This window comes from Tinamus guttatus, unplaced genomic scaffold, assembly GCF_059628265.1.
Source record: "Tinamus guttatus ecotype Peru unplaced genomic scaffold, ASM5962826v1 Tinamus_guttatus_pri_ptg000492l, whole genome shotgun sequence".
NCBI classification, from domain to species: domain Eukaryota; kingdom Metazoa; phylum Chordata; class Aves; order Tinamiformes; family Tinamidae; genus Tinamus; species Tinamus guttatus.
In genome coordinates, this window is record NW_028289026.1 from 3,275,411 (window position 1) to 3,303,261 (window position 27,851).

Consider the following 27,851-nt stretch of genomic DNA (forward strand, 5'->3'; position numbering starts at 1 on the left):
TCTTTTCATTAAAACAGTGATCTTAAAGTGTGGTGTTTCTGATTGTGCAGGCTTGAGCCACATGTTAAGTCCAAAAACACTCAAAATAGCCTTTTTTCAATCCGTACCTACACCTTGGGGCTGGCACACACACTCTATTTCATCAGTAATAACTCTGGCCTTGTATACTTGGTCTTATATACTCTTAGAAAATATGGTGCAATTTGATTCATTTTAGTCTGCAATGACAGATGTTCAAGTTAAGTCAAATTAGTTGGCATTCCCTGCAGCTAAGGTTCAAGACAACACAGTCATCTGTCTGAAGCCTTTTCACACTGACTGTGCCTCTTCCAAACCATCCAGTGCATCTGCAGTTGGACCTGTGCGAGGCACTAAACGATGCCCCTGGTCTGCAGGCAGATGGAGTTAGCCACCACCGCCAGAAAAACTGCTGTGGTGGAAGAGTCTCCTGTGAAGAACTCCAGGTAGGAAAAGCTATCAGGCTTTGCTGTATCCCTGCTGACAGCAGAGGGATCGGAAATTTTCTGTACTCCTACGAGAGAGAGATTCCAGGATCTCACCGCTGAGAGCAAACAGGCGCTTCCGCTCTTCATTTCTCACCCTGCTTCTGCTAATGTTCCTTCGCTCATACTGGGGATTTATCAGCAGTGGTGAATTGTGGAAGATAAAAAAAAAAGCAAAGTGCTATAGTGCATAGCTTGTGACAAAAATAAGCAGCCCTTTCTAAAGCCCAGATGAGCCTTCATTCCTCACTTTATTCGCGTGCTTTACCTGTGTCCCCAGTAAGCCTGCCATTTGGGCAAGCAGAAAGGAATCGTGCCCTGTGATTTATATTCTAGCCTCTGTACGGCTATTATCTTTTCAGTTCCTTGATTTTTCTATCTTTAAAAATGAGTTTATGCTTGCCCTTGCAAATCCATGTGAAATCCTCAGGAAAAAACAAAATGCAATTATTATCAGGTAGCTCTTTCTGCAGCGTTACTCAAGAGTGAGTTCAGAATAAACAAAAGGAAGTGCCTTCTTCTGCAAATGGTTTATCACCTTAGGAAGTCTCTTGGGAGCTGGATGGGATTATTCACACGGCTTAATTTTAGATATTAAATACAAGCCAAGCTCCTTGTATTGTCACAGGAGGACATGATTCCTCCTGAGGACAATTCAGATAATCCTGGTTGAACCTTTGCTATTCGATGTTGTCTGGAAGGGCTCTCTCTCTTCAGTGGCCTGCCAGGGAGACTGACTGCTGATGGGCAGTAGGACCATCACTTTCTTGACCCCATTAAAGGCAAACACGATGGGTGATTTTTGTTTCAAGGTTGGGACAATAGTTTTATTTATTACTGCTTGGCAATTCTACTAGAGAGCACAGCACAAAAGTGAGCCAATTGTACTAGAGAAGATATGTGTTCAAAATAGGGGGTATAGTAAATGTCTTCAGTGATGAATTGCTTTCCTTCTGAGTAATATGAGTAGGACATTAATTCTCTATGTGTTTTTACAGAAAGAGGCACATTAGTCATTCCTCCAACAATTTTTCTTTATTATAATAATCTATATCTTATTTCACGTTTGCTTGCTTTTCTTCTTTATTAAATGATTCCAGCAAAATATTAGTGAAATTTGAAGCATAAAGGTTGCAGATATGATCTCTTTTGAGGAAGCTAATTCCATTTTCTTCTTCTTTGAAAATAGGACACTGAGCTGAGTCTGACCACAGCTTTCAACAGTTTCTGATATTTCAGCATTTTCTCTTCACTGTGAACCAGGTGACAAGGTCGAGATGCTGACATGGAGTTCACAATCCCAAAGCATGCAGCAGTGACATTTTATTTCCCGTCAGTTTAGCACTGAGCCGTATCTGAATGCAAAGGGGACTCGTAGCATGGATTGCTCTCCTGCTCAGGATTGCTCTCCAGACTATACAGACAGCTATTTTTAACTGGTCATTCCCTTCTCTGATGCTAAGAACGCTTCTAATCACCTATTGAGGATTACCACAGTAACAGACAGTGTTTGCTTGGGGCAACCAAACGTTCTCTTATTGACACAGGGTGAATCATCCTCCAGAAGAGCAAACTCAAATGAGTTGCACCCTGTCAAGGCAGGCTGCTTTCAGGGGAGATAGATGAGAAGCAAATATTAAGATATAAAGATGTTTATCTGAGGTACTCGTGGTGCTTTAATCATTTTATACAGTCTTTGGACAGCTTCCTTCCAACTCCAGCACACTAAAGGACTGATAGCCATCGATGATAAGATGTTGATGGCTATGTCAGAAGTGCAGAGAGTTGTTTGTCTGGAAAACCTTCAAGCCTTCTTATCTGCAAGGTGCTTTGGATGATTTTCTTTGGAAAGCCCGGGCAGGTTGCACTTTTTATATGTTTCAATTTTCTGGCACCAAATGGAAACTAAATTTCTGTAAAACCTATGACATTTCTGCAGTCTCCAGTGTAATAGGTTCATGAGAGTTAGTGTGGAGCTCGTGCTTGTGGCAGAGCACTGCTACTTACCTGCTCAGCATCCTGGTTGCCTGGAGCTGAGTGGCAGCAGTTCCTTGGCCCACACAGTGCTCTAGAAGCTCCCATGGGTTTGGCATGGGCAATAATCTAATGCTTTAATGTAGAGTATTTTAACAAATAAAATCTAGTGCTCTCCAAATAATTACGTTACGTGTGATACTATTTTTCTCTCTCCTATGACTAGTTCCTAGTCAGGAGTAACTAGTTCAGGACCAAAGAATGAAGGGGTTTATTTGCTCTGGTAGGGTACAGGATATCCAGAATAAAAAACAAATCATCCTGCAGTGATTGCTATCTTAAATTTTCCAGGATTGCAGCACCAGCCATTTCATAGAATGTCCAGTTTAAACTTAATATATCTAGACTTTCAAAAGACAAATTTGATCTGAAGATAACCCCCTAAAATCATACTGAAATTTAGCTTGAAAGATCTCCTGAACAAGAAGACGTTCTAGAAGATATGACTTCTACAGTCTAGCATTTCACAGCCCCACTGAGCTGAATAAAAGGGGAAAATTTAGCACTCTAAAAAATAGATTCCTATTTGAAGAGATACCAGAAATACCTGCTACTCTCCTCTTTATCTAACAGTGTCTTTTACTCTGGCTAACAGCTATTTTGTGACTTACGCAGACTGTGACTGAAACAGGCACAATTAAAATCGTCTTACGATGGAAAAGTAGGTTTAAAAAGAAAAGAGGTCCAGTATCGGCAATGTAAGATTGCAGGGAAGTAGGAAGTCAGAGAGTGTTTCAAGCATAAAGGCAGTGCAAAAATGATGATTTTGATCTTATAGATATGCAGCTGTAAGTGTGGAATTACATCACGTGTTCAAAAATTGGTGGTAGTTTTGGCCCCGTCCCTCATCTGCCACAGCTGCCCATCAGGGCCCGTGAGTGTGTCTGACAGGCTTCCTATGTTCAGTCTTTGTACATGTTCTGGACTCCACAAGCGGAAATACAACTTTTCCAAGGTCAAAGTGAAGAAATTAGAAAAAGTTTGTATAATAGGGGTGCTTTTTTTCTTTTGGTTTTTTTCCTGTGCCAGAAGGGATTCATCTGATATTAACACATCCCTGCTGAAAAGTCCATGGTGGTTTGTATCAGTTGGCCACAATTTTGGGCCACTTCTCCAAATAGAAAAATTCAGAGCCCTGTTTTGAGTAGAAGACAGAGCGTTCCTTCTGGAGGTGTACTTTATGGTTCTGCTTGTCCGTGGTGAGGGAATGACTGGTGGTGTATCAGTCCTTGAATCCAATTTGGGCTGACAGCGTTTGGTATAAAATAGGACAGCCCAGAGGATGTTTTGCATTCAGAGCCCAGGTAGCTGTTGATGACTGGAGATGTGTGGATGGGAGAAGGGAGGAAGAGGAGGTCGATCTCTGTGGCTTAGTGCAAACCCTGACAAGACTAACATCTGACATGGGACTGATCACCAAAACTGCATCCAAACCTTATATCTCTCAGTGCACTTAGTCCATCCAAATGGGATTTAATTACTTCTCTCTCATCCTAGCTCTGCAGCATTTTGCTGCCAACTCTCACTGAAAGTCTTTGGAAACTAGAAGATTGACTATGTTGGGAGTATTGTAAGATAACAAGGTCCTAGAAAAGAAGTAAGTTGCGTAGTTGAGCTACTTGCTAGTAAAGCAAAGGCAAAAAGACTGAGTTAAAGATGACATTGCTTGATAAAGCGCAAAATCACTGTCCCACTGGGTGGGACACTGAATGTAATTCTTCACGTTCACAGAGCATTTATTTTGTTTTTGAAATTTGACATCTTTTTTAATGCAGCTTGATATTCAGTAAGAAACACACTCCTGGCAGCATTTCTCAATTCCAGCCAGCATCTACAGCTGTCGACAGGCTCTGGCTCTCTGGCCCTTGCCAGCCAACCTCTAATGTGTCCATCAGAGCTGTGGGAGCCTCGGGAAAAGTATGGGCATGGTCTCCTGTGGGTGCTTTGGATTCAAAGGTCTCGGCTCATGATCAGCTCTGAAGCATCACCTACGAAAGTCATATGCTACTTTTTAAATAAGGCTCTATCAGACCTCTGTACTTGTTTTCATTCAGATCATTACCTAGATGCCTCTGCCTGGATTTTGACACATGGATTTTCTCCCTCAGAAATTACAGTTATCCCATTTGTAGGGACACACTGTCACTGAGATAATGCTCCAATTTGTACCTGCTGAGGAGATGGCCTATTTAAGCGTCTCTCTTTTTTTTTTTTTTTTTTTTTTGCCAAAGTATTACTTATTCTCAGATAACACTGTTCCAATGCTTCCAAGCCTCCCCAGCAGTGGGTGATTTATGGGACGTGTTCTGACATAGTACAACAAGAATTAACTCTCAGTTTATAGTTACCCACATTTGGCAGCAGCAAGCCCAGCTGGGACCAGGCCAGCACCCACAGAGCAAAAAGCATCAGTTCCCTCACAAGTTCAGAGATGACTGAGGACAATGTTTCCCAGCCTTTCCAGAAAGCTGAACCAAAACATGCTGATTTCTGAGTGCCTGGTTTCTAGTTGCAAGGATGCACTTTGCTCAAGGGAGTTTTTATTTAGATACACAGGCCCTTCTATAAATACTTCAGGTTACATTGGAGCACTTTTCTAACAACACTGAAGTCTTCGGATGTTCTTCCCATGGGACAGGTGAATATTTTAAGTCCTTTAACTGAATTTGCCATCCAAAGCTACATCACAGTTTTGGATGTGGCAGGAGTGAGGTTGGCAGTAAACTCCATATGGCCATTTTCGTCTACCCATCCATACTGCTAGACCCGTTTATTTCCCCACAGATCCTGGCTTAGCCCAGGACTGGCCTGCTCTTCCATGACAGAAGATGGGCTGAGTCACTTTCTTAACATATTGACTGCTGAAAACCTCCCCTTATGTAAGCTCTGCAGTTTCTTTACACAAGTGCCCGTCTCATGACGGTGCTGGGCACAACTCCCATCCCGGTTTATCGGGCAGCTTCTGCAAACGCCTCCTTCGTAAATATGAGTTTTGTATCCAGCCTCAGATTCATAAAATGAAATAAAAACACCCTTCTGCAGCTTACTGTGGTGCTTGCTCCCATGGTAGGATGCAGATCCTCATGCCTCAGGGTACTTTGTCTTTGAATGTCAGCAAGAGCCAGCGTTATTCTGGGGACATTTTTCATTGCTTCTGCTACAACAGCATCTGGAGACTAGGAACCAGCTGTTTGGGCCAGGATTTGTGAGTCTCTATCCTGAAGAATTTTAATCTCACTAGTGAAGATTGACACAGGATGAGAGGAAATCAAGCACAGCTTGCTCTGTGAGCAGCTATCAGAGCAAGGAAATAATGCATGGGGCAATTACAGTAATTCAGATTTCACTTTCCATATAATGGCTCTCAGTTTTTAAGCAATTATTAAAGGAAAGCAATATTAAAGGAGTAATTCCTGGGACAAGATTTTCTACCCAGGTGCTGTGCAAACATTGATTTATTTCAGTGCATACATGGTCACATATAGACAATCTTATTGCTGAGAAGCCCTGGACGTGTAAACTTTAAAAAACATGAACAGAAACTACTGTTGAAAGGATAGCAAAGGGCAAAGCAGATCTGTGATCCTTCCTGGAAATTGTTAGAGAAGATATCTCCACCTGGAAATGATTAGAGAAGATATCTCTGTCTTCTTTCCTTGCTATTTATTTTATTGAATCATAAAATTGTCGATAGGACTTCTTCCTCAAACCAACTGCAGACCAGTCTGGAGACACATGGACTGATGTGCCATGTCATCCATCCGTCCATATCTTTCAAGATTGCATCTTTTAATCTGGGTGGACACAGGCACAGCCCTTCAGCAAGGCAGGCACAATGAAAACCTGCAAATGTGGTTGGTTTGCTCCTCTTTGCAGCCTGGACTGTTAAAGTTTACTAAGTCTGAAAACATTTCCTATGCAAAAGAAAGAATTAAAGGAGATACTTGTTGACCTGTTGCAGATCTTTTGGGAAGTTTTGTACAGTTAAGAAAGGGGACACTGGGGACCTGTATGGCTTAGCATGCAAGGAGCCCAGCACGGAGGCTTTCATCCGCAGCAAGCAAAGTTGCATTGCCTCCCAGGGCATTAGTGACAAAAACTCATTAGCTACTGACAGAGGATTTTGGGGTTCTGGGACTGCCTCTCCCCTGGCAGCTTTTTTTGCCTCCAGAGTTGCCAGTTCAGCTTATCCAGATGAAAATTTCAGGGTAATGTAGTGAAACCGCCCCATATTGGTAATGAATCATTTCTGAATTCAGCCCCGCAAGAGAACATGGCTGGAAGTCCTGAAAGTTAAATTTTGATATTGGCCTTTTCTTGGATGTTACCAGGCTGTGAGCAAGCTTCCCCTGAGAGTTTTTGTGTGCTGCTCACAATGTTTAGGATTTCAATGGGAAATGGAGTGCTTTAAAAACAATTTTGGGGAATGAGTTTTAAAATGACAGTGCTATATGGTGCATCAGCCAAGTCTCGCTGGACTCTATCTCCCTGGTTAACTCTGCTGCTGTATAAGTTGTTACACTTTGTCAGGGTCAGTGTAGCTGGCATTTTGTATGAAGAAGTTATGAAGTTTTCTAAGGGAACTAGATGGCAAAAGTGCCTAGAGCACAGGCACACTTCATAACCCTAAGCTTAGGCATGTGCAGGTGATCATTTTCATTATTATTGTTGATTTTTTTGATGATGGCTTATTTGTGTGAGAAACAGCAGGAGAGAAATCGGAAAAAAGAATCAAAGGATAACAACCCCCAAAAGGCAGCATAGGAATTGCGAGTTAGGTGTGGGTTTTGGAAAGGCAAACAGAAAATTCCTGTTCCGCTCTCCAGAACATGCGATTTGTATGCGCTTTTTAAAAAGTAGAATTATATGAGATTTAATTACCAATTTCTCCTTGTAACAGAGACTTGTCCAGCTGCTCAAATTGACCACGAGTGCACCTGGTGCTAAGGGAGGACAGGGCAGCTCCCTGGGAGCTGGGCTGGCTGCTTGGCCCTTGCTGAACCAGCACAGAGCAGGTACTATGAGCCCTTGGAGGCAGCCAGCTGTCAAAAGCGGCCCTAGAGAAATTAAACTGTACAGAATTTTGAACTTAGCCGATCATTTGGGTTAAAAGCTCTTAACGAGGTTTTGTTTGTCACCGCACTTCTCATTTGAGTAAAATTGCAGATGCTTCACATGCTCTATGAACCTCAGTAGTACAGTGAACTTGATGATATAATTTGGGAAGGATGAATTCAACCTACTGGGATTTGAGTACATAAATCCAAAGGTATCCTTAAAAAAGTGTTCAGCCTCATGCTAATAGACTCCCTATTCAATGGGTGACTTCCTTCTCATTTGCATCACAAAAAGTTAAGAAGAAAAAGAAAATAGTCTTTGAGGATATGGCAGAGCAAAGAAGTTCTCTTGCTTCTGTAACCTGCTCTTTGCAAGGAATGTAGTGGCAGCCGAGTTGGAAAAAAAGTGAGAAAATAAAAAGATGAAAATGCAAAGTGAGAAATGAAAAGATGTTCTAAATTGCAACTGCATATGCATACATAAATGCTAATTGTAATGTCTGTAAATATTCAAATGTATACTTGAAGTCAATGCTTTGTGCTGAATTCCAGAATAATTACTTGAAACAACCAACACACAAAAAGCAGAAGAGTAAAATTTTGGTTAGATCAGATGCCTCCACTTCCACAGTGGCCCACTCAGCTTTAAACACTTAAAGGCCTAACTTTCCAGAGAGTCATTGCACAGTCTGTCTAAAAGCTCGCCCCCTCTGAGGTATTGTGGTAGGCATGAGGATCTTGGTGCCCTTTGAGCTTGGAGATGTCACGGGCAGGCAGCGTGCGGCTCGCTGGCACGCTCCTGCAGATCGCTGCAGGACATGAGAGGCGTTAATGTTTGCCCAGGGAGAATTCCTGGTTGTGGTTCAGTGTTTACCGACTCGCCTAACCAGGCGTTACATTTGCTACATGCAAGTGGACAAGTCTTAAATAGAAATATGAGCTTGGAGAGTCTGTTCACAGTGTAACAGGGAAGAATTGCTGGAGGAAAAGCATTCCCAAGCAGGATGGAGCCCTCCGCAACGACACCACAGTCCCACAGGTACGCCTGACGCTCATAGAGGAGGCTTCCAAGCTCTGATTTTAAATTCAGCTAATCATATTTAAAGACTTCTTGAAGAAAAGGAAAATAAACAAGCCATTTAGTGCTTAATTGTTTGTAGCAGAAGTCATTACTGCTGCTTGTATTTATCTATTCCACACTGCCTGGTGCTTTCTGCAGTAATTTCAATTTCAAGGCAAGATTTTCTCAGACCAGCAGTTGATGGCTGAAAGGGGGCATGACTGTAAGAGGTGCAGGAACAAGAGAAACAGACCCCTTGTGTGTAGTAACTGTGTTTTTTATTTCGTGGGTGCATGTGTTCGTATTTATTACGTCCATTACTCGGCCTTTGTGCCCTGACTTAACAATAATTATGGAGTACAGCCTTTGATTTACCCTTGCTCAGGATGTGGCCTCTTTGCTGTCATGACTTATAATTTATCAGAATGCTAAATATATCAGTAAAAAGCAGTTGCTTTTCTGCAGGAGGGACAGGATTTGAAAGACCCAGAGCTATATGTTCTGGTAGGTGGTCCTCATTTGCAGAGGGCTTCTGCTGTTGCTCTGTTGTCCCCTAAGTCTTGTTGGAGGTTTTGAGATTATTTTCATTTGTGAAAGAATTGTGCATGCTTCAAAAGGTTCAAATTACAAGTTGTGCAGAGTGTGCTTGAATAAACCTGGTATTTCCTCTTTCAGATTATCTTTTAGTTAATCAGCGTATAAAAGCATCTAGGGAAGTAGTACTTTTGAATTAAAATGCTAAGGATGTGGGAACAACTGAGTAAGGTCTGCTTAACTGTGGTTTCTGACTCCCTGTTTCTACTCGGGGAAAGCGTCTGTGAAATTCCAAATGGGAACTGAGTGATTCTAATATTAGAAGTTTCCTGCGGTCAGGGAGTTTCTGAGCTGGATGGTCGTTCAGCATCCCTATCAACAAGCTCCATACACTGACCCAAAACATTTTTGAATTGTTTGGTCTTATTCCTGGCAATATGTGTTATGAGTTATGTGCCTTTTGGAAAAACATTTTCATTCTTCACTTTCAAGCTTGTTTTATGATAATTTCATGCAGTGCTCCTGTTTTGTGGTCTCAGGCTGAAAAACTGCAAACACTTCCTCATCCTCCCCATGTCATTTATTACTCCAAACTGCCCTTCAGCTCCAGGTAGATGAGATAGTAAATCCAAGAACCTGATCAAGGATGTGGTGGTCATACAAGGCAGGACTAATTGGACATAAACTCACATCCCAGTTTAAATGTGTTCCAAGAGTGGATTAATTTTGCAGTGTGAGGCTTAATACTGGATTAGGTGTAAACTTCTATTGCATGTTTGAATAATTTTGATGGAAATATGATTACGAACCTATTCCTGAGCCAGGTCCAACACGACTGCTAAATGATTCAGCAATGTGTAGATCTGATATTTATGATTCAGGACCACTAGAACATGAGGAATACTCTACAGAGTCAGACCCAGCATCCATCTAGCACTGCTCTGTCTCCATCAAAAGAGGCGATATTCAGGGAGAGAACATGAGCCTGGCCACTGTCTGTGATCCTTTTCCCCAGCATCCACAATGTTTTATTCTGAGTGTTAGTAAGTCCTTTGGTATTTATAATCTGGTTCATCAAATGCTTCCTAGCTCCCAAGCTGCGGGATTTGCTAAGGAACAGTTCTGCATTCACCTTGTTCACCAGCTTCATTTCATGAACTTTGACCATATTCTCTTAGCTGTCTCCTTTCTAAATGAAGAGTCCCAATTGTCTTAGTTGCTCTTCATAAGACAGCTCCTTCGTCCCCTTGACAGTTTTTGTTGTCCTTCTCTATCATCTATTCTTTATCAACTCTTTTTTTTTTGCCCATGACCAAATGCTTATTCTTTTTGAGAGATACCTGCTTGGAGCAACGTGCAGTAGCCAATTCAGTGGCATATAACATTGTTTTTCATGGCCTTATCCCTTTTCTAACATCTGATTTCACTGAAGTACTACAGAGAATTATCCACAAAGAGAATAACATTTCTTTCCCAAGTTGTAATAGTTAGTATAAAGCTCATTATTGCATGTATACAATTAGTGTATAAATAATATTGGCCAGCGTATTTTCACCTTGCAATTTTGACTTACCATTGCTGATATAGTTAGAGATACTAATACATTAGATAAAACATAATATCATGCTGATTAGATAAAACATAATATCATGTAGATGTGAAAACTCCAAGCTCCACGTAAGTATTTTAAATAGCAGCTTGTCAGATAAAATTGTGTATCCATCTTCTCTGAGAAGTTGAAGATTTTCTCTTACAAATCCTTGGACCTGTCAAAATACAGGAATCAGTGAGAAATCAAGAAAAATGGAAATGAGTTAATATAGCTAGTGAGTTCTTCTGGACTATGAAAGAAGAGCAGCAGAAATAATGGATTTTGGAATACAGGGAGTCTGATTACTGAATCTGGACAGAGTGCCTGACAGTATGCTGTATGAAGCAGTCCTGCACTGGCAAAGGAGATAAATTAATAAACAGCCAAAATCTTCCTTTGACTTTGGTAATTCTGCAAAAAGAATGCATGAAATGAAATGCATTGTTAATTGGCCATTAAGGTGCTTCTTGCTTTCCAGTTGACCAACTATATAACTGTTGTTTTGCTCAGCTCTTTGCAACAATTAAATTTAATGCAATAACTTTTTCCATGGGATTTCATTTATTAGCACAAACGAGATAATAGCTGAGTTGTGCTTACATTATAGTTTTAGACTAATTAAGCTTTTTGTTCTGAAGTCTTGTCTTCATATTTTGAATATTGTGTTTTATCATTTAGAGGATCAGTTTAAATGATGAGATAATTTACTTTTCCTTTCAATTTTCCTCATTGTTTTATATTGTGGAGTGATAAAAGGAGCCAAGAGTCCTTCTTACATTTTTACAGTAAAAAAAAAAAAGTATGTTCTTTTCATTTGGGTTTATTCAACAAAAAGAGAACTAATCATGTGGAGTTAATTATTAATTCCCCAATGCATAGTGTTTGATCTATTGCAAAGTTCTATGGAAAATTTAATTTTATTGAAAGAGGCAGAATTTTAACGAGACATAAAACTGCATGTACAGACTCATCTAACAAATTCTACATTCATCTGTGAAAATGCAGAAGGGTACTTCTCCTGTTTCTTCGATTTCTAACATTTTCTTGGATGTAAAGGCAGTCATTCTGCTTATAGATTTATAGGCCTTAGGCACTGAACTGGCTCAGATCTGAGCTGCACAAAAGTTTGATCCTCCCTAGAATAAAATCATTTTGATAGTATCAAAAAGTTTACTGAAACTGCGTCTTCCGATGAGGACAGGACTCTGTGTGAAAAGTGGGGCATCTGCCCTGGTAGGAATTCTTTGCTGCCAGGAACATGGTGGTAGGTCACTCATGCTGCCCACCTGACTTTTGGGTGGTCTGTGGAGGTGCCAAGGTAAAATAGGGCTAATTTCCAAGTCTGTTGTTTCAAGGATCTCCAGAACCACAAAATCACAGAATAGCTGGGGTTAGAAGGGGTCTCTGGGATCTCTGCTCCTATCCCCCAACTCAAAGCCAAGCCAACAAGAGCACATTTCAGGACCACATCTGAACAAGTTTTAGATATCTTCAAGGATGGAGACTCCGTAGTTACTCTGGGAATCTTATTCTGGTATTTGACAATACTTAATACAAAAAGTATTTTTTTATGCTCAGACAGAATTTCCTGCATGATAGAAATTGAGAAGAGTTTGGTCCTGGCCTCCTTATAACTTCGCTTCAGATATTAATACGATCCCCGTGAGCCCAGGAGGCTGCTGGTCTACTTTGCCATGAGGGCACACTGATGGTCAGCTTTGTGATTGTCAGGATCCCAAATCTTCCTTTGTAAAGCTTTTCCAGGTGATTTGCCCCAGCCTGTATGGTGCCTGGGGTTATTTCTTCCTATATGCATGTTAGACTACATGCCTGAATTTATCGCTCAGGTTATTCTTCTGACTTTATAACCAAGAGGGAGAAATGTGTTTCCTGTAATCCTACAGTAAATATCTAAAACGTGTTTGATAACCCACACCCTAGAAATGCCCATTTCTCTTCACTGACTGTGAAGGTACCTAGGATGGTAGAGGTAGACTTCTAGGTCAGATGAGATGAATCCCTTCCCTGCTGGTAGTGTGATGAAGTCTCTGGTCCTCGTCCTGAATTGAAGGTTAAATACATGATGTTTGACTATTCCTACAGCAAAAAGGTATTCTCATCCTGTGTTAATTTTTATAGGACAGCGTCTATTTGGAACATTATTCTGTAAGAAGAAACTAAGTTTAAACAATGAAGAAAAACTTCAAGTAGATTCTTTTGCTCTCCTGCAGGCGAGTCTGAAATGCTTTTTTTTTTGCTAGCCTTCCTTTAAATTAGACTGCAAATTGCAATTAGATGATAACTGAGAGAACATTATGCAGAGCAAGATTTGATCATAAAGTGCCTATGAAGGGACAGATAAATGAAAATAAAAGCGCATAAAAAAATTTTCTTTTTTGGAATGCTAAAGAGGGAAAGATGAAAGCTGCCATCAATAAATCATGATGAGAGATGAGTATGAAAATGAGTGAATTCAGAGACCTAGTAGGTCTGTGTCATTGATAAGGGAAAATGGACCCTTGTACTTCTAGATCACTGCTTCAAATCCAGCAGTCTGAGTGCAATCAAAAGCTGTTGTACAGCTCAGGTCTCACTGTTACTTATTTGTTTTATCAGGGAAAGATCAGTGAAACATAATGATCCATGGTCATAAACCAGGACCCGTATTGCCATGGTACATACGCAAAAGAAGGAAGTTGTCCTTACTCCAGACTTCTTACAATCTAAGAAACTGTTCCTATATGGAGTAAGCTGCTAGAATAAGTCCCATTTGTATTAAGCAATGTTCCTGATTAGAAGAGATTATTGATTTTAAAATGCTTCTAATCAATCAATTTAAATGGGAAACCTCCAAGCTAAGCATTTCACTAGCCTGTAGGAACCTTTCTCCCATCTTCTCGTTGGTCATGAATTTGTTTTATTATATCTTGAATTAGCTTCTTGGCTCCAGATAGGGACAAAATCCTTATTCATATTCAAGAAGAGAAGATTGAGAAGGGATATTATCAATACGTATAAATATCTGAGGGGAGAATGTAAAGCGGATGGGGCCAAACTCTTCTCAGTAGTGCCCTGTGACAGGACAAGGGGTAATGAGTATAAGTAAAAATAGAAGGAATAGAAGGAAAATAGAACAGGAAGTTCCATCTCCGTATGAGGAAGAAACTTCTTTCCTCTGAGGATGACAGAACCTTGGAACAGGCTGCCCAGAGAGGTTGTGGAGTCTCCTCTGGAGATCTTCAAGACTCGCTTGGATGTGATCCTGAACAATGTGTTCTAGGTGTCCCTGCCTGAGGGACAGCTAGATGGTCTCTGGAGATCCCTTCCAACCTCAAGCATTCTGTGATTCCCTGATATTTGTGTATCATGCAAACCTTCACTGATTCTTGTCAGTGCTACTGTGCTACCCAGCAGTAACCTCACCATACATCAAAGAGATGAATGAACTTTCTTGTACCCCATGCAGTCTGTTCAGGATCCTCTTGAAATCCTGGTTTCTCCCAGTGCTGTATTTCTTCCTTGAGGGCAACAAGAAGATCTTACTAACTCTCCGGCTTGCTTTTCACTGTGGCAAAAATATAGATAGTGTGCACCATGCACAGAGAAACACCTTCTGGGGAAATTCAGAGAAAGCTTACTCTTTTTTTTTTTTTTTTCTTTCCAAAAGAACATTTTTTCTGTCAGGAAAGTAATAACCATAGAGCAGTCTCAAAAGGTTTTAATGACTTTTCTAAGCACATCAAGGGTGCTACCTGTGTGCTCTGGCACAATCCGTGGAGCACAAATGCTATCACTGGATGACAAGCAGCTTATGTATTAAGGTGATGGATTGTCCCTATTGTGAAGGAAAAATACTTTCAATTCCGTGAAAATACCATTTACTTAGCTTAGACCTGTGTGGATGAATGGAGGGGATTTTCTATATCAAATCCTATGTATATAATGGTATAATGAACTTTTTTTTTTTTTTTTTTGCATAAAGCCTGTATGGAAGTTGTCCATTCTTGGCTATAAAGCCAAGCATTGCTAACATTTCGCTTGGACTTGACAACTCAGTTCAATTTGTTTACATAGAACAGGATATTTAGAATTATCAGATTTCCTTTCCTGTTATCAATAACTTTTTCTTTAGAGCTAAGCACACCTGGAGTTTGCATGTGCTTGAGCATTGATTGCTGTCAGGTTTGCTTAATTCATAGGTGCCTGCTGTTTTGGGCTAGTTGGGCTTGATACTTTTATGGAAAAGTTCATTTCTATTCTGACAGCAGTCTCGGCATGTAATTCCTCTAATGATAGGGGAAAAAAATGTGCTGGTAATCAAACCTGCGCACTTGTGGCCATGGATATGTCCCACCTCATGAAAACTCCCTGCTCCTGGACAAGCCTGGTAGGCATGTGGCAAGGTGTTAAGGTCAAAACTGGGTGAACTAGGAACTAAGAAAGCCTTAATGAGGCTAAGAATGTAATTTTAACCAGGCATGATCTGAGAAATAATCCAGCTAAATCCTCACCAAAGCTTTATAACTGGGTCATTTTTTTGGATGAGTTATTTCCCTAATCAAGCTTAGGAAGAAGTGACTGGAGCAGGAAAGAGAGGCAGAAAAGCTGAATTTGGTGGTAGCTATAACTGATGCTGGGGTGAAGCAGGCCTGAAAGCAGCTTGAGGAGAAAGCCCTTGTCCAGCTCCCAGAGCAGCAAGTAAGAAAAAAAAAAAAAGAGCAATAAATAATTTAAAAAACTAAAACAGCTTTTATGGTGGAGATGGCCCCAGCACAGTGGGTGTCATTACAAAGGAAGTTTAAACAAACACATTTACGCTTATCTTATTTCACTGGAACTCTGCTTTTGACCTGGAGCTTGTTATTTGTGAGATGCTTTTATTTGTGGCCTCTGCAGAAGAATTGTGGTGGTGGGAAGTCAACAAGACTGGGAGCTTATCATGGATTTCCTACCTTTGCCTCTTGGTCAGAGAAGAAGTTTCAGCTCTTCTCTCAGTATGTTCCCCTGTGTGCTGCCAGATTTTAAAGTGAACAAAATTAGGTGAAGCACAAAACCAGAATGTGCCTTTGTTTGCTTTATGTAAGAGGGAAATCAGAATAAAATGATCTCAGTGGAAAATTAAATCTCCTGCTTATCAGATCCTTGAATTAAACTAGATTCCACCACAGAAAAGGACTGGAAGGTATGGAAATGATGACTTTTCATTATTTTTTCAGAAAGGGGCTGTTTGCTGGCATGAAGCTGAAGAAGAAGAAGAAAGGTGAAAAAGGGTTAACCATTGCAAACAAAGACGCACTGGGTAAGGCCTCATGAATCAGCACTGCATCTGGTGAGAGCAGGATAGGGACTACATTACACCTAATTTCACAGTGAACATACTGGAATTGTCTTAGGGCTATTGCCTTAGTAATTGATAAAATGGGCAACAAATTCCTCATCACTCCCAAATAACAGAGAGCATATTCCTTCTGCATTAGCTGTTTTGTTACAGCCACTTTAACTTGGATCTTCCCACAGAGGGGCAACAGGTTTTGAAAGATTTTTCCGTGCTCTAAAGACAGATAAGTCATTGCAGGAATGTAATTCCATCCAGAAGACCTGTTTTTGCTAGGAATCGTAATGGCAGAGCCTGAGCAGTATGTGATGGCTGCAAGCTTTATCTAGCAGCAGTTCTCTTAAGAGTGTGCAAGGGCTTGGTTTTTATCTTTATCTAACTGCATATCCACCAAGCACACAGAGGTTCCTGCTTCTTCCTCTGAATGCACTGCTGGTTCTCCTGCTCTCTCCCACTACCGTTGATCTTCCCCAGCCGGACAGTTCTCCTGCTGTCACACTTCACCGCGCTGGTATGTCACCAGAGCAAATTATTTCCCTTATGCAGTTCTGCCTTGCAGTCTTTTGACTCAGATTTCATAGGGCCTTTTAAAGCAGGGACTCCTGTGTGTTTAGTGCAGCCCATGAATTATAGTACTGCAATAAACCTGCCAATATTGTGCAGAAACAGAATACTTATTTTGTGTCATAAGCACTGTTTAGCTGAAGGATGATACTTTCAAAACGATTATCTTTTGGCCTTTGTAGCAAGAAGGGCTTTGGGCTTTTGGAGCAGAGAAAAGCACTAAATATCACTAAACTTCCTTGTAATTACAGATATTTTAGAGTTTATGATCTTATACTCAATAAGCTATACCATGTTCTATATGGTACACTGTATTCTAATTGCTTCAATCTTCCTTATAAGCATCCACACTTCTGCAACCTTTTATTTTAAATGATTATGTCTTTGAAGCATTGGATAGATTGATGTCTTAATGTCGCATCGTCATATAGTTCAGTAGTGTCTTTATTGTTTAAGAGTCTGATATAGCAAAGATAAATAAATTACTGGTTGTTTCTTGTCTTGATTGTGGTTTTGGGCTTAGTTCACCTGCCAGGGACATACGCAGGAATGCGGTTACTCACTGCACCCTTTTCATTTTCTGCTCTTGATCCACACAGGAGGAGAATTCCTGCTGATTAGTGAGGCACAACATGCACAAGGTTATTGAGGAAAAAACACATTCCAGTGTTAAAATGTTAGAAAAATGCAGCTTTAAAGGGAAAGAAACTTTAAGAAGACATTACATCTTAATCAAGACAAAATGGAACTTACAAAGATTGGTCCTGGCAGCGCGTCATGCTGACACATGCCTGGTCCCAGCTGGGCTGGAAATTTTATCTACTTTAGCCTACAAAGCAAATAATAGAGCTTATTACGAGACTACAATCAAACACTCTGCTCTAGAATAAATAGGATGTGGGAGGTAGTCATGGGAACATGGTGCTACAAATGCAGGGCAAATCTGCAGAGTCTGTAGATGGGCACTATGCCCTCAAGGGGTGAAAAGCAGGCTATGCCTATGTGGATAAGGAGACAAGTTCATTCTCCCAAAGTCCTTGAAGTCTGGACACGAGCCAGAGGGGCTGTCGGAGTACATGCAAGAAGGTATATGAGATTGGTAGTGCAATGAGCTTCTTTGAGATGCTGTCTATATCAGCTTCCACACAGCTGCACATAATGGGGCAGCAGGACACGTTGTCTGGAGCTGGTTCATGCCTGGCTACCTTTCAGCACAGGATATTTGTCTGTACCTTCCTGCAGTATATGCCTCCACGCAGGGGCTTATGGAAGGCAGGCCAAAAAAGACAGAGATGCATCCAGGCTTGATGAGAACTATAATGAAGAAATCCAAGCGAGTTTTCCTGTACCATGTTCTTTGCTATCATCACCACAGTTTCTAAGTGTCCATTAAATCTCCATCTCTGCAAAGAGATAGGTAAGCACCATTATAACCCTTTCCCTAGGTTTGTGGTTGGAGTACAATGTCATAGGGTACTAGCAGAAAATGTACTTGGTTGTGCCTTCACTCATTTAATGCAGGGATGTCTCCAAGGGTCACCTAAGCCCATTGGGTATTTTTGTGGTGGATACCATTTGATACTTTCTAGACCATGTCCAGAGTCACTAAAATTTTCCTGTTTATAGATATCAATATCCAAATGAGTTACAAATGAATTTTAAACTTTTACCCATAACATACAGCTCTCTTCCTAAAACAGGCATTGAACCTAGACACACTGGGCAAGGGACAGAGACACTGGCAGAATTTCTACTGGACCAAGAGGATAAAACAGAGCAACATGGAGAGTGCTCTCCTGGCCAAATAATGTGGATGTCTACATCTGAGCTAGTTGCTCATGTCCTCTTTACAGTCAAGAAAAACATAAAAAGGCATTTCTGGAAGCAATTCATCTGATCTGGCTATAGCTGTGTACAAGCGATCGTAGGAATCATGCTCACAGTTCTCTCTTTCTGTGCTTGGTTTTCCAGTCCTTCATCTCTACAAAAGGGAAAGAGGAGAAATAATTTCCACCTAAGCTCCTCTTCAGTCATTTGGAAGGGACTGCAGGATCCAATAACCAGAAATGATAGGCTAATTGCTCTAAAGTAATATGTGCTAAAAACAGCAATAATCTGCCCCACCATCTTTCTACCAGATGAGAGAGGAGATAGTCGGGTGCCTCTGTTGTGCAAGTTTTTGGTGTGGGTTCAAATGGGATGGAGAGAGGGGATGCAGGCACGGTTTATACAGAGCATATGTCTGCACAGAAGGGGACTGCTACTGTTTTCAGTGCCGCACAGCACAAACCACTTCTGTATCTCTAATTGTGACATCCAAATAAATAATATATTCAGCTCATGCTGCTGAATTCACTGCTGTGCTACAGGCTAGCTTTTTGCAAGCAGCAAACAGAGGGTTTTTTTTTCTCTTGATTGTTTTATTCACCAGGTGATCATGATGCAAGTGAAAATCTTCACCATGAAACTCCCAGAAGACAAGAAGAAGGAGAGGAAGACCTGACGATCAATGACGCATCATCCAGTATTTTTCCTCCTTTAAGCCCAAAAAGGAAAAGGTGCTGCTTGACATATCTTCCTTGATACCCTCCCAAACACATTTTCTGTCTTTCTCTGGAATGGTATTGCCACAGAGCAATACATCTTCTGACAGAAAATCTGTTTGCTGACAGTGCTGATCTCTCCACCCCTGTACTTCCACATGACAGAGTGGGATGTACTTGTCAGCAAAATATTATCAGCTCAAGACAGATTGTCACCAGATGCTATCCACTGCAGAGAGATTGAAATGGATGCTGAGAGAGCCTGAACTGCGCTGCTAATGAAAATGAACCAAAGGGGACAGGAGCCAATGTGTCTGTGTAACTGTTCATATGGGAGGAGGAATAGAGTCAGATTTAATGGGATAAGTAGGTGAAATCATTCCCATGTAGGACACAGCACTGGGCTATGTGGATTCAAAGCATTTCCCCATTACCAAATATGTGAGAGCTGGATAGAGATCTGGAGTGATGTGTCATGCAAATCCTGGTATGAAATCCTTCAGTATTCAAGGAGCGATACCAAATTCTTCCATGTTAAGTATCTATGTGAAATGGATAAGAACCTCCCATCCTCTTTTTATGTTCATAATAAGCAATAAGAAAAGCTTAAAGACACACTGGGTGCTGCCCTCAGTGACAAGTAGAATTGCTTGGGTGCAAACTGTTGTGCTTACCAAATTTCTGGATTCAGAGCTAAGTTGCAGTAAGTGTCCTTGCACGTGTTCTGAGCTCCTGAGAAGGACAAGCAAACACAGTGTAGCCTGCTTCAGTTTAAAGAGGAGTAAGTTATTTTGCATTGTTTTCCACTTGCATTGGTCACTTCCACGGGCAGCTCCTGTGACTCGACTTGCTGTGCAACTGTCTTCCAACCATGAGTCTGAGTCCTTGGACTACATGTCCCAGTGATGGCATTAGAGTGATTGCTGGTGAAATCAAGTCTAACAGTCCATAACAAACCTACCTGCCACAGACAATACAGGCTTAGTGACACAAAGTCTTTTCAGTGCATGTCAAAACACTGCTTCTTTCTAGAGAAGCCAAATAATCCAATTTGTGATTTAAACAGGGCAAAGTTGGTGCCCAGAATTCATGGAGAGGAGATGAAAACCCAGAACTACCAGGTGAGTGTGGGGTGAGGGTCTTGATGCACCTGTACAACTCCTGGGTGTGCTGGAACTCCCAGGAGTGCACACGGTGTCCTTGTGCCCCACAGATTGCCATCACCATCACTGAGGCCAGGCAGCTCATAGGTGAGAACATCGACCCTGTGGTGATCATAGAAATTGGTGATGAGAAAAAGCAAACGACAGTAAAGGAAGGCACAAATGCCCCTTTTTACAATGAGGTAGGTGTTTTGTTTTGGAAAAAGTGTTTTCTTTGATGGTTTGGGTGGTAATCATCTCCTCGTAGTTTGAACAGAGATGGACCAGCCAGGCAGCACCTACATATCTGAGCAGTGAGGTACATCCAGAAGCTGCCTAAGTTTTAAGCTTGGTAAAGTGCAGGCAAAAGTTTCCTTGGTTTTAGTTCTCTTTACGCTTTGTCTTCTCAAGCTCTGTCTATCCTGATTCCACATCACATCTTTGCTACTGCTGCCTCACAGCATTTTTCTATGTGATTCATTTGGGAGATCTTTCTAAACTGATCAGTAACCTTCTCCTTCTACGGATTCCCTACTCGAACGTCTTCTTGAAGCTTCCTTATCCCATCTGGTGATAAATGAGACCAAAACATTTCCTAAAACAAAACATTCCTCTGGACCTTTGAGTACCTCCTGTCCCTTTTGACTCTTCCTCCTGATGCCGAATGAGCTCCAGGGGCACTTGCCAATGGCAGCACCATGCAGCCAGGTGCAGACTGAGGAACCATGCAGGAAGAGGAGAGAGGCTGAATGGTGGCCAACAGTTCCTGATCATGATGAGGACAAGCCAGGAGCAGGGAAAGGTGTTTGCTGTGCCCACTGTTGTCCCAGTAATGCCTGGGTTGCTGGCAGTGTTGGCTACCAGCAGCAGGGTGATTCTGATCCTCTGTCCTGTTTTCTCACAGTATTTCGTATTTGACTTTGTTGGGCCGCAAGTCTTCCTCTTCGACAAAATTATCAACATCTCTGTAAGTATCCAGGAAAGCTCAACACTGTAAGTGAAGATCAATCATTTGTGTAACATTGGCTCTAAATGATTCTCCTTCTAATTAAAAAGACAAATAGTTTAAGGTGCAAAGAATGCTAGAAAGTCGGCATGAAGAGTATTGAAGAACGGGAAAGGATAGGGGAAGATTAAAAGGAGGAAAGGCAGCTGGCAACAGTTCGAAGGGATGTAACCCTTGGGCGGCTTCAGTGCATTTTTGGGAGTGCTGTTTTGCTGCAGGCTTGGCAACCCGCAAAGCAGAGGGAAAAACTTCACCTTGTTTAACAGCACCTTTGTTTTCAAACTGCCACGTATTTTGGATTGCTGAGCTGAAACTTCTGGTTTTCCTTTGTTCCTCAGACACAATGTGGATTCTGACTAGAAATCTTCAAGTCCCTTATCCCCAGCAGTGGCTCTGGTGCTCTCCGGGGATTTTAGTGTTAATTAGGAAGGGGGCTCCGAGCGCTCAGTGCTGTTCCCAGTGCTCGCAGCAAGTCCAGACCCAGGGGAGGAGTCCTGATGGACGATACACGCACAGCTTTTGTCAACCTATTGCCTAGAAAAGCCCCTAAAAACTGCTGAGAAGATTCAGGAAAGGGTTTGTGCCAACCTGGTAGAGCCAGGCAACGCATAGGAGCTATAGGAAGGCATCTGTGTGAATCTTCCTCAGAGACGGCTACTGTGTACCTGCTCTGTGGAGCATTTCATTAAATGACTTCATTGCTACACAGATCAAACACCTTCATTTACACATGCCAGGTTGGACAACTAGGTTTAGTTCTGTTAGTAAATTAACAGCTTATATGTGAAAGTCTTAACTCAGAGCCGCCGTGCCACATGCACAGCTCAAATGCACAGAAATAAAATTCATACCTACATAGGGTATCTGCAGATCTTTGCTTCTTCTTGACGACAAAATTCTGACATTCTTGCTTAAATTGGGTTCCCCTTTTTGCATGGGAAGGGGTGCCGTCTCACAGTCATGGCTTATATCACAACATACGACCCCGAGCTTCTGGCATGTTTAGGATCAGGAATGCTCTAAGGCAAAAGGCATTAAATCTTTGTGAAGTGTCGCTGCTTTGGGCTGTAGAGACATTTCTCCAAGATCTGGCCAGTCTGTTGGATCTCAGATTCTGTTGCTAATGCTTATATATATCGAGTGAAAACACCAGTTTTCCAAGTGTGCTGTAGGTGGGAGTATGCCAGATTTATCTGGTATAAATCAGCATAGTTTCATCAGGTTTGGGGATCCTAGGTGAAAATTACATTTTTAAAGGAAATGGTAACCCAGTCCAATACTCCTATATACTACTGAAAACAGCAAGTTCTGTACCATGGAACAGAGTTTTGGAGAAAACAATAAGGGAATAGAAACAAATGAGTGAGTAAATGTGTGCTGGTAAGGAAGGGAACTCTTGGGGATGGAAAGTTTCCTAGCACTTGCTTAGCCTCAATTTCACTTAAGAAGAAGCAAGGACTGACAGCTTCTATTACTAGCAGTCATTCAGGCACTGAATTCACTTAATCCATGAAAACAAACCCCGTATCTGGAATTTGTATCTGAAAAAATCTGTACCTGGAAGCTCAAGGAGAATGAAAAGAGCATCAAACTATTGTTTATCAGTTCAGCAGTTAATCTAGCTGCACTCAAACTCTGCATTTGGAGGGGAAAATAAGTTTTTCTGCTCCTCAATCACTGCTAATGAATAGACTTTTTTCATAATTAATATCTTCCAGTGCATTCTAGCAGTCCTGTAGCAATGTAGTAGTACAACTCTGATGCCTCTTCCGTCCCAAACCTCTGTCATTCTTGTCCTCACTATTCATTCTTGTCCTCATTTTGAAAACACAAAGAAAATCATTTAGTCATTTTTAAAATTTAATCAAGTCTGCAATGATGTAAACCTTTAATTTTAAGCATGATGTAAATCTGCTGCTCCCTGTCAGGGAAGACAAAAGAGTTTGCAATAAGCTCCATGCTTACCTGCTTTGTCCCTGTATGGAAAGTTGGCTTGAAAAGAGATGCCTGGAAAGATGCAGAGCACTAACAAAAGTAGTGAGGTATTTCCTCAGCCCCTCTTTGAGGCTACGATTCTTTTCTGTTGGAAAAGGTTGATTTGGGTGAGCTCCTATTTCTGTGCAGCTTCTCCAAAGATGGAAATTTGTTTGGCTTCAGGATGGGACTCAGGAGTCTTTGTGATTCCCTCTCCCAGGGGCTCCAGTCCAGCCTGGTCAGAAGGAGGTTGGTGCCCTGATGGGTCCTGGCAGGATAAGGGCTTTAGAAGAGCAGTGGTAGCACATGGGGTCTTCACTGTCACGCTACTTCCTCTTCCAGACAAACATCACTTAAGTTTTATTTTCAATAGTAGTGTCAGAAACAAAATATTCCTTTGTCTGCTCTTGATTTTTTCAATCCCAGAGACATTTTCCACATAAAGGTGAGGAGTTGAAAAGGACAAATGAGCACAATCCTTAAATCGTAAGGCCACAGTGGCCCCAGCTCTTTAATGGGAAACGACACAGCACTGCAATTGGCAGTCTTCTGAGTTTTCCAGTAGATCTTGGTGATGGTGGCTGCGATCTTCACTTTGGAGCATATATCTCTTGATCTTAAAAGAAAAATGCACAGAATGAAATCCCATGATAAATTCAAAGCTAAACCCCACCAAGTCCTGTATCCATGACATGCAAGTCCAAAGACAGGGTGTGAATCCTTCCAGAGGCTGGGGCGTTTGGCTCCAGGAATTGACTTTAGCTCTTGTGGCCTTGGATCCAGGGGTTTAGTTCATCTTTGCAGTTTCACCGAGGTTTGTTAGAAGGGTCACTCCACTTTCGGAAACTTTTCCACAAACGAGAACTGGGTTTCAACCTTTAAATCATTCTCATACCAGGTGAGATGTCTATTATTTTTAAAAATATGGTTCTAGAGCAAATCTTCTCTTAGGATATGTTGCTGGCTTCTGTTAAATCTATGAACTGGATTTAACTAGAATGAACACGCATTTATTCACAGCAATCTGAAAGCATGTATTTGAAAGCCAGACACAAAAGTATATAGATACAGGAATAATTTCATAAAATTATTAATTAAATTAATTCAAATTCCTTTGCTTACAAGAAGGATAATAAGACAGATTCTATAGCGCCTGCTTGCCATCTTATTTGTACTCATTTACATCTACATCGTTACATTTGTGTGATGGCAAATCAAAACTGAGTCTCTTGGTTTATGTGCACACTGAAACGTTTGAAAGAAACACTTTAATTCTCTCTCCTGTGGGTGTACTCAGTTTATATGGAAATGTAGCTACTGTGTAGAAAATGATATAATTCATGCGGCCTGTGGGGAACCAATTATACCCCGTGTGTTTAGGTACTTTATGATTTATTTAAAAGCATCAGTATGAATAATGTAACTGCATCTGCTCTGAAGACATGTCCATCTTGTACCCAGTCTGTTTGATCCTGGGATCAAGATTCCAGCTCTAGTGATTTCTAAATTGGCACAAGAATTGGGTGAAGATCATATTTCAAATACTTGCTACTTTCCTGGATTTGCACATTTGTCTTTGGCTGCAGTTGGACACAGCTGCTTATTCTCTTTGAAATAAATGTGATCACTATTTGTATTGTTCTTTCTCATGCTGACTGGAAAGAGAATGACAGTCATTAATGTGCCCTTTTCTGACAGGTTATGCATAACAAACTGATCGGAAGTGTGTTGATAGGCTCCTTTAAAGTAGATCTGGGGACAGTATACAGCCAGCCAGGTATGCATTACCTTTTTGCTTTCTTTTCTGCTAAATAAGGGTGCAGGGATGGAGGGGAGAGGTAGGGGAAAGGGAATTGCACTGATTTACCTATTAGATAATTAGGATTTGTGTCCCATGGTAAGCTAAGCAAGGTTTTCAGAAGAGTTGCTTTTGTATTTAGCTGGCAGAGTAGCAGCCAAATTTCTGAAATTTGAGCAGCAGTGAAAATACCTTGAAAATCTGCCCATTGGCTGGATGTGGGTCTGAGGCCACTTTTGCAAAACTGGCTTTTGTTTAGGGTGTCAGAGTGGCTTAGGAAGCCAGACCCTTTTTGGTCATGATGCAGTGGCTGAAAGTCTGCTAACCGTGTTGGGGTAGGAGAGAGAGGGAGTGTGGAAGGAACCTGGAGATGAGGAGAGAAAAAAAGGACACAGCAGAGATGAGCGTGGTTCCACTTGACCTGCCATCCTCAGAGCTGCCCAGCACTTTCTGAAATTTTAAACCTCACACAGCCCTTTTGGGCCCCTGCCTGTTTTCACAGCTAGCCATAAAATACCTGATTTTCTCTCTTCCCTAATTACTGAAGGTCTTTTTCTCATTCTACAGGAATGGATGTATTTAGGACGTTATAGATGTCAACCAGTCATGGCATCTAAAGTCAAGAGCAATGCGTCATTCAGACCACTCTCTTCTTGGTGCTCTGGAAATAGTAAATAGAGAGAAACAGTGTGACTGTAGTGAGGAGGCTACTGCTTTGGTCTCCTAATGCTGCCCTATATTTCTTTGCACCTGGCTTTACGGGAGGGCTGGAACTGAGGAAAGTTCCTTCGATCATATCACTGAGATCCCAGAGCAGCCTAGTTCGCTCCAGTCTCTCCTTCCCTCTCCTTTACACACATGAGTGGACGGCCAAGGAGTTAGTGTGAATGTCTGAATGCAAGTGGGTTGGGAACCATGGGGCCATGAGAAAACAGAGCAGTAAGTGTGAATGAGGAAAAGGAGAGGAGAGCCAGGGTGAGGCTGGGGGATACATTTCCTTACCTGACCTTTTGCTCCAGCTGCGTAGTGGCTGCCCTCACGCTCTGCAACTGTTCTGCACAGTGAAAACACTCTGCTGCATTGCTCCTCCTTCTAATATTCCTGAGTGCAGCTGGCCCAGTGAATCCCATCCTGTCCATATCCATTAACAGGAAAGGTTTTAGGACCTTCCTTGAGAAGGGTAGCTCAAGAGAAGCTGCTTTTGGCTCCTTCTTCTGAAGGCTGTTTGCCCTTCCGCAGTTCCTAGTTAAGGTTTTGCTACAGAAGAATATTAAGATCTTCAAATAGTCCTCATTAAGAAAAAAAAAAGTCTTTCCTCCTAGAGGCCTGGCCTTAAATCAGTTGCTGAAATCTCACCCCAATCTCCACTGGTGTCCAGTCCTTGACCTTATCAACCCTTGATGAAACTAAGTTTATTCCTGCAGAGATTTAGATCAATCCTCTCACTTGTCTTTCTGGGCACACAATATTTTGGAACTTGCAAATGTGTTTGATAAACAAGGGTAATTCAGCATGATCCTCCTGAATGCTCAAACTTTCTGGCTACAGAAGTGCCTTTCCTGGGGAGGAAGGCAAGAAGAGTTTGCATCGTTTGTATCATCACAGTTTTTGTATTTTTACAGGCCATCAGTTTTGTGACAAGTGGGCTGTTCTCACGGACCCTGCTGACATTAGGACAGGAACCAAGGGATACCTGAAGTGTGACATTTGTGTGATTGGGAAAGGAGACACAATACAAGCCACTCAGAAAACAACTGATACTGAGGAACAGATTGAAAAGTACTGCAGTAGTTTATTTCTTCCTTCATCCTTTTTTTTTAATTGAGTACCTCAAAAGTCCTCTGTTCTCCTTTCAGTCCCTGCCTTGCTAACCTGAAATTACAATTTTGTGGGGAAAAATTATTTGTTGTCTGAGTTTTCCATTTAAGGAAATGGCTTCTTTCTCCTTTTAGGAACCTCTTGATCCCCAAAGGATTTCCATCTGAAAGACCATGGGCCAGATTTTATGTGCGAATTTACAAAGCAGAAGGGCTTCCGAAGATGAATTCTAGCATCATGGCCAATGTCACCAAAGCATTCATAGGCGACAGTAAGGACCTTGTGGACCCCTATGTGGTGGTCATGTTTGCAGGTCAAATGGTAATTGGGATCTTCTTGATCACAAACGTAGGCATTCCTTCATATTAGCTGCAGGCAATGGCAGATATACTTTCACTTGTTTTTATGTATATTCTTTCATCATCAGCAAATAGTCACTTCCTAACTTATGCAGGAACAAAATGAAGGAAATATCTAACGCAAGCCAAAGGACCAATATCAGCAGCATAGCATTGAGTTAGAGTCAGGTGGCAGTAGGAAAGATAATTCTGTAAATTTGTTACTAAAACATCAGGTTAAAAGAGAGTGATTTACAAACTGTGACACAGTATTGGTGCTGTTTTGGTCTTCTTGAGGTGAAAAGAGAAACAGTACCAAGCTGAGGAAACATGGTTCAGCCTGGATGTTAGAGCTTTGTATTTACCTGAGAATTATATCATAATTCAGGACCAGTGCAGATTTTCTGGAGGAAGCAGCAGAGGAAATATTTGAGTAGACACTTCCTCAGTGTTGTTCGGTGTTTTTGATCCTGTAGCTGCAGCAAGACCTAATGCAATGCTATGAAGACCTGCTGAGAGGGCTCTTCTGACTAGCTGGCTTGCAGCTGAATCAT

At 41.5% G+C, this 27,851-nt stretch overlaps 1 protein-coding gene across 1 annotated transcript in view; it reads left to right on the forward strand.

Annotated features, from left to right (window-relative positions):
- Positions 1–378: 378 nt before the first annotated feature.
- The window catches only part of FER1L6 (fer-1 like family member 6), a 79,269-nt gene continuing 51,796 nt past the window's right edge, over positions 379–27,851 (forward strand). Inside the window, exons 1-9 of the mRNA XM_088533336.1 lie at positions 379–464; positions 15,996–16,078; positions 19,110–19,236; positions 20,288–20,342; positions 20,435–20,566; positions 21,268–21,330; positions 25,042–25,120; positions 26,764–26,920; positions 27,094–27,280. Coding sequence (XP_088389462.1) covers positions 379–464; positions 15,996–16,078; positions 19,110–19,236; positions 20,288–20,342; positions 20,435–20,566; positions 21,268–21,330; positions 25,042–25,120; positions 26,764–26,920; positions 27,094–27,280 — 969 coding nt within the window. The remainder of the gene's footprint in view (positions 465–15,995; positions 16,079–19,109; positions 19,237–20,287; positions 20,343–20,434; positions 20,567–21,267; positions 21,331–25,041; positions 25,121–26,763; positions 26,921–27,093; positions 27,281–27,851) is intronic.